This window comes from Pundamilia nyererei, unplaced genomic scaffold, assembly GCF_000239375.1.
Source record: "Pundamilia nyererei isolate P.nyererei 1_Seehausen unplaced genomic scaffold, PunNye1.0 scaffold00166, whole genome shotgun sequence".
NCBI lineage: Eukaryota > Metazoa > Chordata > Actinopteri > Cichliformes > Cichlidae > Pundamilia > Pundamilia nyererei.
In genome coordinates this window covers 88,358-100,973 of record NW_005187567.1, presented here as the reverse complement: position 1 = coordinate 100,973, position 12,616 = coordinate 88,358, and the positions used below count along the sequence as shown (strand labels likewise).

Below are 12,616 nucleotides of genomic sequence, written 5' to 3'. Positions count from 1 at the left end.
ACACACACACACACACAGTGTATTATTATGCAGAGAATCAGCGGGCTGTCATGACAACTGATCAATGAAAGTATTCCATTTGGCTGACCATCTTTCTCTCTCTGTGTGCGAGCGCACTGTTTTTCCCCGGGAATGAGGGAGCAGTAATGCCCTGTGAAATGCTGACAGCACCACAAACCACTCCACTAGGGCCACTAGACTACGACTAGACAGTGTCAGCATTTAAGTCTAACTGACTGGATTTACAATACTTTTGTTCCAGTTTATGTGAGGACAGGCAAGGGAAAAAGATCCCTCTTTCTGCCCTTCAGATGAAACACCCTCTAGTCTGCCTAAAATTATGAAAATATAATTACAAAATTCACGTCTTCAGGAGATGTTTTCTGCCCACTTATACACGCTCCCACACTGACATTTTTTTACTCATGAATGTTTGATATCTTTCTTCCTATAGAAAACCCAGAGTAAATACATGGAAAATATGCAAAAGATAGCTTCCATAACAGTGTTTGTGAAGGTTGTGAGGTGTTGATTGAGGTGCTATGACTGTCATCATGTTGTACACACACAGAGGTGATCATATTTGGACAAAAGGGGAGAGTGCTAAGATGTCAGCAACTTTACCCATCCAGATACATCCATCTAAAGTATTTAAAGTAACCTGCTAATTAGCAATATGTAACAAACGAATCAAATACTCGTGGTTTGTTTTTGGAACTCCAGATAAAAGTTTCTGTTACTGAGATTGCCTCTTGGGAAATCAGAAGACGGTGCAGTGAAAGATGGGCGAATAAGAGATATTGTTGCAGAAATAGTTCTATCATTTGAGTTTTGATTGTGAATTTGAAGATCATAAAGTTGAAATCATCAGTAAGAGTTTAGTCTTTTAATGTCTTGCAAGTTTTTAAAAAAAATAGTGTTTAAAAGAAGGATCAAATCGAAGTATCAACCGTGGTCAAATAATAATTTTGATGCATCTATTCTGATCACCTTTTGAACAGGTAAGTTGACTCATCTCCGGAAAACTTTGTTTAATAAAAAAGTTAAAAGCCTACTTTGTGTTGGGGTCTCCTGTACAGAACCTCTCTGGAAGGCAAACGTCTGCTACATAATGAAGAGCTGACAATCATTTTAAGATAAGTAAAACTCTAGTGTGAAACCTGCAAGATATTTTTTAAGGTGCTCTGGGAAGGAACTGGGTTCCATGAAAAGAACAAAAAGATTTCTTTCCAGTAAACAAAATTAAATATCATGTACTGTGTTGGTATTTGGCATATATTTGAAAACATTACTTGAGAAGACAGAAATGCTACAAGGACACATAAGAATATGGACAACAGTGAAGATTTGTGTCCTTCACTTTTTTCCCTTAGCCTTTGGTTCTAACCTTACCTATCATTTATCGTCTGACTCCTCCCTTTTCCTTCTCTACCCTCCCCTGAGCCACGCCTCAACAATCTCTGTGTATCCATTATTAACAGCCAAGTTGAAAAGATGCAGAGATTAAGGTCCATACCCGAAGCCTTGGAAACTGCTAAGCAAAGACTCACAGCCTTGGCCAGCTGATTGAAGATGTACAACAGAGAGATAGAAGGCAGGAGAATGAACCAGTTGTTCTCCACAGAATGAGCCAAGGTGTACTCTCAGTGGCAGGGGAACAATATGAGAACAGCATCACCAAGGCTGGAGACGGAGCAATACTTCTCCCTGATGGGAGAAGGACACGACCCGTAACAACAATGCTCAGTGGCTAGTGGATCTAAGAGCAGACCACAGCAACCTCCCTGAACAGAGTCCAGTAACCATCACAGTGGGAGACATCCAAGAAAGGGTCTCCAGTATGAAGAATTGGACAGCACCAGGCCCTGACATGGTTCACACCTACTGGCTGAAGAAGCTGACTGCACTCCATGAGTGTCTGGCAGCACAGATGAACCAGCTGCTAGTTGACGAGAGACACCCGGAATGGCTAACCAAAGGCCAGACAGACCTGATCTTCAAGGACCCCCAAAGGGACCGCTCCCATCCAACTACCGACCAATAACCTGCCTTAGTACCACATGGACGCTCCTGTCAGGCATCATAGCGGCCGAGCTACCAGAAGGCAACAGTGCAGACATAGAGGACAGTTACGAGCACCTGGGGATCCCACAGGCAAATTGGAACCATGAAGAGGCCGCTAGAAAAGCTGCAACCACCAAGTAGCTGCAGAGGGTCAGGCAAGTCCTGAGGAGTCAGCTGAACGGTAAGAACAAGATCCGGGCCATCAACACCTACGCCCTGCTGGTGATCAGGTAACCTGCTGGGATAATAAGCTGGCCAAAGGAGGCGATAGAAGCCAGTGACATCAAGACCAGGAAGCTCCTGATCATGCATGGAGGGGTTCACCCCGAGTCCAGCACCCTGAGGCTATATGCTAAGCGGAACGAAGGAGGCCGGGGACTGGTGAGTGTCAGCACCACAGTCCAGAATGAGACAGCCAACGTCCATGAATACATCAGGAGGATGGCTCCAACCGACTCCGTGCTCAGTGAATTCCTCAGGCAGCAGAAACTCAAGAAAGAGGAGGAAGAGGAGGAACCATCATGGAAGGACAGGCCCCTGCACGGTGGCTGACATCCAGAAATCCTACCAGTGGCTGGACAAAGCTGGACTGAAAGACAGCACAGAGGCACTAATCATGGCAGCACACAACTCTGAGCACAAGATCCATAGAGGCTGGGGTCTACCACACTAGGCAAGATGTGTGTGTGTGTACACACAGAAGCAATATAGCATCCCTAAAAGTGACCAATCTTGCTAGTTTGTGTGCATCAACATGCCATCACAAGGAATTCAGAGCGTAGCGAAACACAGACAACGGAGGCTCAAATATGTGCACTCGCTACACACACAGAAATGCACGTATTCACACAAACACTGAAACCCCCATGCACATTTACAAAAGGGGACATGTTCATTGATCTAGAAGTGATTCTAAGTTAAAACAACTACAAAGGACTAAAAAGCACAACCATGCTCTGACGGGTGTGTAAAAGCATGATGTTAATATCTGTGTCTATACCTTTGTCCATCTACATATTTATGTGTGTATGTGCACGCAAGTGAGTGTGTGTCTAAGTCTACTTGATTCTGTTAAGTCCCTCCAGGTGAGCATTCTGCGTGTGTGCTCCAGTGTGGGTCTCAGTATGTGTGCATGCTCTCAGGCAGTACCAGTTCAGGTCACTGACTCTTGCTATTTAATGTTAAAGTTCTGGCTGTATTGTTGTCTGTGTGCATTTGTAGATTCTTGAAAGAAGAGACCCAAAATCGATTCAATTCTTGGTTCTTGTGCATCAACGAGTATGTTCTTTCCAGCCAATGAATCTAGCATTGCATCGTGCTATCCTAGTATGAATATTAACAGTGTTCCCTTACTTTTGTATTCTAGGTGAAAGCCTGCTGCCACCACACTGATGTCACTTTGAAAGTGAAGAAGGAGCTGATTGGATGTTGAGTTGAGGAGAGCAGGAGCTGTTGTCCCTGAAAAAACACAAAAAATAAAGATATCATAGACCAGGTGAATGATTAGAAAAAGCATTAAAGTTTGAGGAATATAATATTAGATATACAGGAAGGAACCCCTTTCTACATAATGGTGCCTCTTTTTCAGCAAGACTTAGACTATAAGTCTTATTTAAATCCCAGGACCAGCTGGGAAATTATGTGCAGAGAAGGTGAACAACCCCTCACCCTCCATGGATAGCTAGCATTTTAGTGTCCTTATGTGAAGCGGCCCTTATCTGCCCCAGTGAAGCTGCTCAGTGGTCAACACCAGATCACTGTGGTTATAGTGGGTAGCTCCCCGGTGTGCCTTCCTTAGAAGGGCGCAGTCAGTTGTGTGTGGGTGGGTGTGTGCATTGCCCTATGGGCAACATGTTTTATGTGTGATAGCTGTGTGACAGGTATGTGCTTGGGGCAGGTCACAGGGGAAACTCTGCAGGGAAATCATAAAAGGTTAGATCATTCTTTATCCCTGCCTGTCTTCTTTCTATCCCTTTTTTATTTTCCTTTTCCTCCACCTTCAGTCTCATGGTGACACTCTTCTTACTGACTGCTTAGAATTGGAAGAATTCTGTGTCTTAAAAAGATTTATTCTTTATTTAAGATATATATCATATTTTTGGTATTACAACTCATCCATCACAGCTCTCCGGTGTATGCCATATGTGTGTGTATCTATAGTTTAAGAGCTGCCATATCTAATTCATCATAGATCTTGTGTGTTTGTGTGTGTGTGTGTATCCATAGTTTAGAAGCTGTCATCTCTCATCCATCATAGGACATTGTTTGCATGTGTGTCTGTGCATAACTTAATGCATTTAGGTGCATGTGTGAGCATGCTGTCTTACCAGAAAATGACCCTAATTTGGGAGCCGTCATGTCTCCTCCATCGTAGATCTCCAGAGAGTCCCAGTTGTGCTCAGTAGCAAATGTCATTACTTGGATCTAAATAGCCAACAATGATAATAAATGAACACAACAGCCAACAGCTTCCTCCAAAATTAGTGTATATCCAGTAGACTATGCATTTATATTTAAGTGTATATATATCTGTACCTGAATCCCAGCCCCTTCACTGACATGAATCCTCCACAGACAATTGAGACTGTTTGGGTAGGGTTCAGGATAGCCAGGAGACAGTATTGTCCCGCGACGTTCAGTCAAATTACCACTGCAGGGAACTAGAATGAAGACATAAAATCCACAATTCTTGGCAAAACATTATAACTAAATGCCAACAGATGGGCCAGGATATTGGAATATGGCTCTTCGTTCCTAAAAAAACACAATATGGTCTTCAAATTATAACAACAGCGAGCCAGACAGGAAAAATAGGAAAACAAACACCTTTTATGGCATAAACTGAGGTGAAAGTTGAGGCTTTTTACAAAAAACACAGCTTTCAACAGGAACGCTAGAGTTCACACGGATGCATTTAGTTTTAGAAATTAACTTCAATCATTACTCTCATTAACTAGTACAAGATGCTTCACAGAAAGGACTAATTACTCAAGGCCTTTTTTCATCTGCGTTTTCATCAGTGCTCTCTGGGGATGTTAAATGTCATCAGCGAAGTATCCCAGAATGCACTGCATGCCAACGAGTATGATATTGATGGTGAAGAGCTTAGGCTTAATGCTGCTGTTTGTTTCAGAGGACAGCTGTTAAGTTGTTTTATTAATTTTTTCTGGGTTTTTTTTTCAGATAGTCCTTCAGTCTTTCGCTTATCCAGATTTTGCATTAATACTTAATAATACTCAAGTCTGCACAGACCTGTTCAGGGATCTAAGGTCCTGCTTGCTGGGTGACATCAAGCAGTCATACTGATGACTCTCACCCTGGCTCTCAAAATGACAGTTGGCAATGTTTACAGTCATGCCAGGGAAAACAGATATATCTCCCTTTGGTTATCTATTGTTATCTCCTTTGTTGTGTTTCAAATGTGATATCATTCTTACTGGAAGATAAAACTGGATCATTGATTTGAAAGAGATATTGTTTTGCTGTCAGTCTGTCTGATGGTTAAATCAAACTACGTGTGGCCTTTGGGGTCCTTTGCACAGTTATCCAAAATTATAAACAACTGGGGACTTTATTGATGCTTAAGACAATTTTTAGTCTTACCTATACAAGTTGGTGTTGTTGTGTTCCACTGCGCAAGGGCACCTGGCACCGCCTGGCACCGAATCGCATTGGATCCCTTTAATAGATATCCTGGATTGCACTCAAACCGAACCACAGAGCCCACTGAGAACTCTGAACTAATCCGCCTGCCATACCGAGGCTCAGGTACTGAACTGCACTGGCTGTCACTGGTCCGAGGGACAGCTACAATAATGAGAGGAATTACATGATTCAAGATGAGGAAAGACGGGAAATAAACATATGAGCAGGGAGACTTTGAAGTTAATCTTGAATTGAACATATGTTATTGTGTTTAAGTGAACACATGTCAAACACAGAGAGAATTACCTTGGTAGACAAAGTGAAAGCCTCTAGCTGATTGGCCACTTTTAGCATTGAACCGGAGCATGATTTGATTGGAAGTTGCCAATGGCAGCGTCTCTCCTGAGAAAAAAACAAAACAAAACAAAACACATACATCACAATGATTTCAAAATGAATTTTAATCCAAAAACGTTTTTGTAGAAGCTTTAAAAGTAGAAGACAACAGCAACAACATACAGATCCTTTTTAAACCTACATGTGCTACAAAGATACAGACTCTCAGTTCCACAAACATTCACTGTGCATTTAAGTATATGTTAAGTGCCTATATATTTAAGAGTACCAGCTTCCATTCATAACTCAGCAATAAGCAGGGTTTTTCATTCTTTTTCGCTTTTTGGTAAAATATGTGCCTCACAAGAATTAAAATGCAAAACAAAGACGCACACACACGTGCACACACCATCTCAGCAGGCATACACAAACAGAGATTTATATGCACACACATACGCAGGCAAATGAAGTAACAGTGATAAATGGGTAAAACATGGCCTGGTGTGGCTGACATTTAGAACCATCATTAGCAGCACGGGGATCAGGATGTGTGTGCGTATGTGTAAGTCTGGTATGTGTGTATGTGAGTTAATATGTTTGTGAGTCAGGGAAATCAGTCAGTTAGGTGGAACAATGTGCTACAAAGCTGTTTGCCCCCTTTTTTCTTGTGTATGCGTGTGTGTGCGTGTGTGCACATGTGAATGCGTGCGTGAGTAACGGGTAATGATGCGGATAACATTATTTTGTAAAGCGTGGTATGTTTCATTCGTTTTCAGCCAAAAAAAAAAAAAAAACCTCAACGCAAAAAACCCAAATGAACTTCAAGGTATGAGTCATTCATTCTATATATACCATTACCAATTAAATTAGACGGGTTGTATTTATCAGAAAAAAGGCAGCTACATCCAGTCAACACACATAAGTCTCACTGATCTATGAGCACAAAAAAGCAAAAATGTAAGCTCGCTTGTCTTTTTATCAAACTCTAAACCACTCCACTATTATAAGGAACTTTACTCGTAGTTGTAGTTACATTGTTTACTAAACACAGTAATTTTCTTCCCTTATAATTCTACAAGCAAAAGGAGGTAGCAAAAGTGGGGGAGAAAAAGAATAAACACAAGAAAGAAAATATTCTGAAAGTTATGATTTTGACATAAAGGAACTAAACGTCACTTCTAAGGGGATTCCCCTGCAGCGTGCCTCCAGGCCATAACACACGAAATTCACACAAAAGTTAAACTCTGAGGCGATGCCTTCGCACTTTACCAGCAACGATGTTAATCATTTTTTTTTATTTTTTTATTTAACAAATTATTATTAATATCCTTTCATCTAGATCAAATTAGTCATATCTTTCTATTTCCATCCATCTGTATTACTGTGTAAAGACTCAAAACATTGGCAAGCTAGGGTGACTCAAAGTTGGAAGATAAGAAAACCCATGGAGGATTCTGTTAAGGAGTATCAGTGCTACTGTATGTTGTATGGCCCCAGTGAGACGCTTTCCACTGCTGATTTCCTCTTGTAAAGATAACCCGTAATGGATTTTCACCAAATACATCACTGTCAAATAAATTGTGATAACGACCACTGGTGCTGTGTTCTACAGCCCCCCAGAGCTGCTTTCTTACAGAAGATTTCATTATTTTTCTCTTTCGAAAACAGCTCAACAGTGCAAAAAAAAAGAAAAAAAAGGGAAAATTGTAGGTGGGGCAGCTTTTCAAAAGTATAATATCATGCATATATAAGTGAAAAAACAATAAAATAACAGTTTCTTTGATGACAATATAATATTGAAAAAAATATAAAAACTGCATTCCTCAGGCTGTTTCTGGCACTAGAGTTGATCAACAGACTCACCTGAATGTGAACCAGCCAGGGAGCTGAGCAATCGGGCGTTGTCATTGGGTCCATCAAACAGTTCCACTGAGTCATTCATTGCTGTTTGGAAGACAGCAAACTGACCAAACACCACTGGACAAAAAAAAGAAATAAATAAAAACAAATTGGGACAAATGATTATTTCAAAATTTGAACAAGTCTTCTGTGCTTTGATTACAAGACTGACTGTAAGCAGTTTTGTAATTATGCACTTACCGAACTGAGGCGACACTGTGATGTAATAGGAGCAAGTCTGTTTTGTCGTGTAGTTTAAAGGATAGTTTGGAGACAAAACGACCCCTTCAGATCCACCGTACTGTCCTCCGCATGGCGCTGTGCACAGAAGGTGATTATTAGAAGCTTTTCATTTAATAGATTTTAGAATGTTATTTAGATATTTTACAACTACAGCACAATAGCCACATGTTTTATAAAGTAGTAAATAAACACATTATTTGAAAATATGCATACCAAAGTACACAAAACCAGGGTATTCTAAATTAAATGAACTCACACTGATGCACACAAATTTTGATTGTTGCAAATTGTGGAGATACTACTGCACAATTAAAAGTGTGCACGTAGCTGCAGTTCTTGGACATATAAAAACCGTATTATTAAAGAACAGTAGATACCGAAAGGACGTAGAATACCAACCCAATACTAATTATTCATCCAACCTGTTGTTTAGCCCAAACAGGTCACCAATCAATCACAAGGTCAACACAGAGAAACAGACAACGACATACAGCTAGAGTCACCCGCTAAACTAACATGCAAAGAGCAGGAGGAAGTCCACGGAGGCACATGAGAACTTACAAACTCGGCACAGAATCTGACTGAGAGGTTTAAACCAGGAGCCTTTTTGCTGTAAGGTGACAGTGCTAAGTACTACACCAACATGCTGTCCCCAATATTAATTAATTTGATGTTAAAAAGACACAGATGCAACTTAGTATGCAGGACTTGGCATTGGTATGTAATATGATACGGTGGTGGTCATATTCATAGCGATGATTCAGGTCTGAAATTCTGTCTCACAGAACATTTTATCAGTGCAGCAGTAACCCCTTGCTCACTTGCATTAATGAAGTTGAGCCCTTCAGGCTCACAGCAGTCTGCTAACATTTGGTATTAACTATATATCCAAACAAATGTGTTTGCGATGCTCTCCATAATATTTCTGCATAAGCTCCACCTGCTACTTTGTAAAATGATTTTAGTAGGAGTCTTAATCAAGGTTGATTAAGACTCCTAGAACCTCTACAACGACGTTAGATCAAACATGTAAATGTACGAGTAATGCAGAACTACATAATATTTATCAATTCAAGTGTGATAAATGTTTTTGAATCTTATTGTCTTGAGAGTAATCACTGTTCCAAAATGTATATAAAAGGCAGTCCTAGGCACTATGAAATAAATTACTCCCTCAGTACATTCAGATTCTGCTAGGTAAGACTTACAGTGGAGCTATGCCATTACTTGGCTCACAGAATCATATTTTAGGATGGTTCATTAGTTAACAGCACATTTAAATACTGTTAACTGGAAACTGTCCATTCATTATAGGATGTTTGCTTGTTTGTGTTGGTTCCATAACAGACTGGAAATCTGCTTAATGGATAAAATTCTCACACGGTGTCATGACCTTATATAATATAAATAAATATAGACAAAGCTAAACATAGCCATCATTTAGAGTACAGAACAGTGAGTTTTTGTTCAGTGACATGTTGTTGTACTCATCTATTGCACATTGTACGCATATTTTTTATGCATACAATGTGCACAAAGTTTAAATGTTGCGAGCCATTTAAAGGTTTAGAAGGTTTATACTCGCAACCAAGTGCAGGGATGTCTATATTTTGGTGCTCTTTTATTTTTTTATTTCTTATCAAGTGTACTTTTCTTTCAATCTCCAGAGTGGCAGGAAAAAATCCCGTGGATAAGGTGAAAAGGAAACACTCACCTCGCCCTCATTACTATCACTGAGCAAAGCCCTCAACACCCAGTGGAACTGTGGAACTGCTCAGTGGTCAACAGATCAAAGTCTGTTTGTTCTGGACAGTCTCCAGGAGTGACACTGTGCGAGTGTGATCAGTAACATATCGAAAAAGCACACGTTGACTATCAGTGGCAATTATCTGAAAAAACTAAATATCAAAATTTAAAAAAATGTACCCTAACTTGCAGAAACAAATGCCCTTACATATCCTTAACATCAAGGGTCAACGTAGCCTCATTGTTCCACTTCAATCTGTTTTGTAGATACAAAGAAAAATAAGATAAAAAACTTGAATGCGTTAGTGTAACTTTAACGCTCTAGGTTACTGATTAGAAGGTCAGGGTTTAAAGCCCCAACACTTCCAAACTCCTACACTGAGCCTGTGAGAAAAGCCCTTAGGCCTATCTGCTCCAGGGGCAACATATCATAGCTGACCCTGGACTTTAATCTGAGGCTCTTAACAAGCTGGGATATGCAGGGGAAAAAATATCACTATACTGTAATACACGTGAAAATAAAAGCATCCTCTTCTGCTCCACTGCTACTCTACAACTAAGGTAACAACATTTCAAGGAACATTTGGCATTAGTGGCCAAACAGTTTCATCCGCTTTGCTGCTTCAGTTATTTAGGGACATAATGTTGCAATAAAGCGTACAGATTTTAGCCATGTCTCTTTTTCTTTTTTTTCCCTGTTCCTGGGAGCACTGCCCATTACAAAAGAAGCTGGCAAGCATATTATTACTCTAATCTCTTGTGTTTTTTTTTCTCTTTTCTTCTTCTTCTTCTTTTTAATCCAACTGACTGCAATTGGCTCCAAAGTTGTTTAGTTTAGCAGAAAACTTGTGTTGTCCCCAAATATCACTTGGGCCGTTGTGGCTCCAAGGCTTTGTTATATAATGTAAACGTCTTCTGATATCTATCTGGGCATGTGCATTTGTGTATGAGAGTGTGTATGTATGATATTCACTTAGGACAGAGCGGAATATATAGGAAATCTCATTTTTCATCTCATCATTAAATGTGGGAAATTGGTAAAATATACATATATTTTTTTAAAAAGTGATGTCTCCACTTAACGGAGTAAAAAACAATCAACGACACTGTGGATTCTTTGGGAAAAAAAGCCTCACGCATTTACCCATAAACAACACATCCCATGGCACTATGAAGCATTAAGTGTGATGCAGCAGCAACACTTGGTGGCTATATATCACATTAAAAACAATTCAGGAGAGGGCTATAACAAAGAGCCACATGTTCTTTCATAAGTGAGATCAAAGTTCTGGTGCACCCTCTTCAAAGTAGTTAGTTCCTCTTGACAACAACACAGCGGGATAAAAACTTTAGTGGCTGAATTTATGTGGTGCTGTGCAAGAGCACAGTGTGGGATCTCCTGTATTAGTGTAGTGCAGTTTCAAAAATAGCCTATTAATCCATACCACCAATGCATGACCCACAAGAAACACACCTAACAGTAGCTTGTTCCATCTTTTTGCACCCCCAAGGGAGCTGCAAACCTTTTGCGAGAACAGCATGTGGGTGTGCAGACATTTATATTGCAGGTTAGGTCAGCAGAGGTCATTGACATTTGTGTAAGTGTCTCTGAATGTGTGTGTGCATGTGTGTGCACAAAAAAACAGCAGCAACTAGCAAATCTGTCAGTGTCACCTTCCCCGGCACACGCACACACTCACCATGTAAGTCTTATCCCTTCCCTTCTCACCTTGTCCGGCCTCTGCTCTTCTCGTCTTGCTATGGTGTGTATAACTTTGGCTTAGTCCAAATGTGCACCCACAATATCAGCTGTGATCCCTAGTGGACTATAATTAGCGTCACCTCCGTGCTTGTTGAAAGTGTGAGAGCATGGGAGTGCAAAGGTTATAAGGACAGCCTGAGAACTGGGCCAGCACTCTGTGAATTAATATACTGCCTGGGTTAGAGGTCCATCTGTGAAACTAAGAAGTGACACTAAGGGTGTGGGTTCATATGTGGTTTCATAAAACTGTCTGATAGTAATTTAAAACACAGTATCATGTTAGCCTAAACGTTGTTAGTTGGTAGCCCCTCTAATGTTATTTTTCTTTCCCCTTTTGGATGATTTTGAACATCCACTTCAACAGCCCCTTGAGGATAATTCCCTCAAGCAAAGATTTCAGCATTTCAGTCTTGCGAAAACTGTGGGCTCAAAAATTCCACCAGAGAGCCCTGAAGCACTTTCCGATTTCTCAGTAGTACAGCCTTGAGCCCTCAAGGACTTATCTGCAACATATGTCATAGTCTTTGAGTCCATGTGTGGACATTAAGACTCACTCGGCAAAACTGATTTACATCCTAAGAATATAAATACAACAAAACTTGGTTTCTACTTCTTTGCTAGACAGTTGCTGTACTCCCACCTACTCATCCTCCACCTCCTCCCCACTCATATCCCTCTCTACTTTCTTCCTGTTTCCTAAAGCATCATAGTAATCATGCTCTTTCTTTCTTCTATTGATTGATACTTTCTGGATTGATTTTTGTTGTGCTGTAGCATTCAAACCCTCAGGTCTAGAGGTCTTGTCTTGATCTACCCACAATCTCCCAGTGGTGCTGCTCTAGGCTCAGGTGTCAGCCTTATCAAAAGCCTTCACACACACACACATGCGCTTTGATCATTCACACCCTCTGTCTCTCTCTC

At 40.5% G+C, this 12,616-nt stretch overlaps 1 protein-coding gene across 1 annotated transcript in view; it reads right to left on the bottom strand.

Moving 5' to 3' along the window:
* Positions 1-12,616, bottom strand: part of LOC102194574 (CUB and sushi domain-containing protein 1) — a 157,282-nt gene that overhangs the window by 62,021 nt on the left and 82,645 nt on the right. The window contains exons 24-30 of the mRNA XM_005745789.1: positions 8,146-8,262; positions 7,909-8,022; positions 6,016-6,111; positions 5,668-5,871; positions 4,600-4,724; positions 4,392-4,488; positions 3,418-3,522 (exon numbers count right to left, since the gene is read on the bottom strand). Coding sequence (XP_005745846.1) covers positions 3,418-3,522; positions 4,392-4,488; positions 4,600-4,724; positions 5,668-5,871; positions 6,016-6,111; positions 7,909-8,022; positions 8,146-8,262 — 858 coding nt within the window. The remainder of the gene's footprint in view (positions 1-3,417; positions 3,523-4,391; positions 4,489-4,599; positions 4,725-5,667; positions 5,872-6,015; positions 6,112-7,908; positions 8,023-8,145; positions 8,263-12,616) is intronic.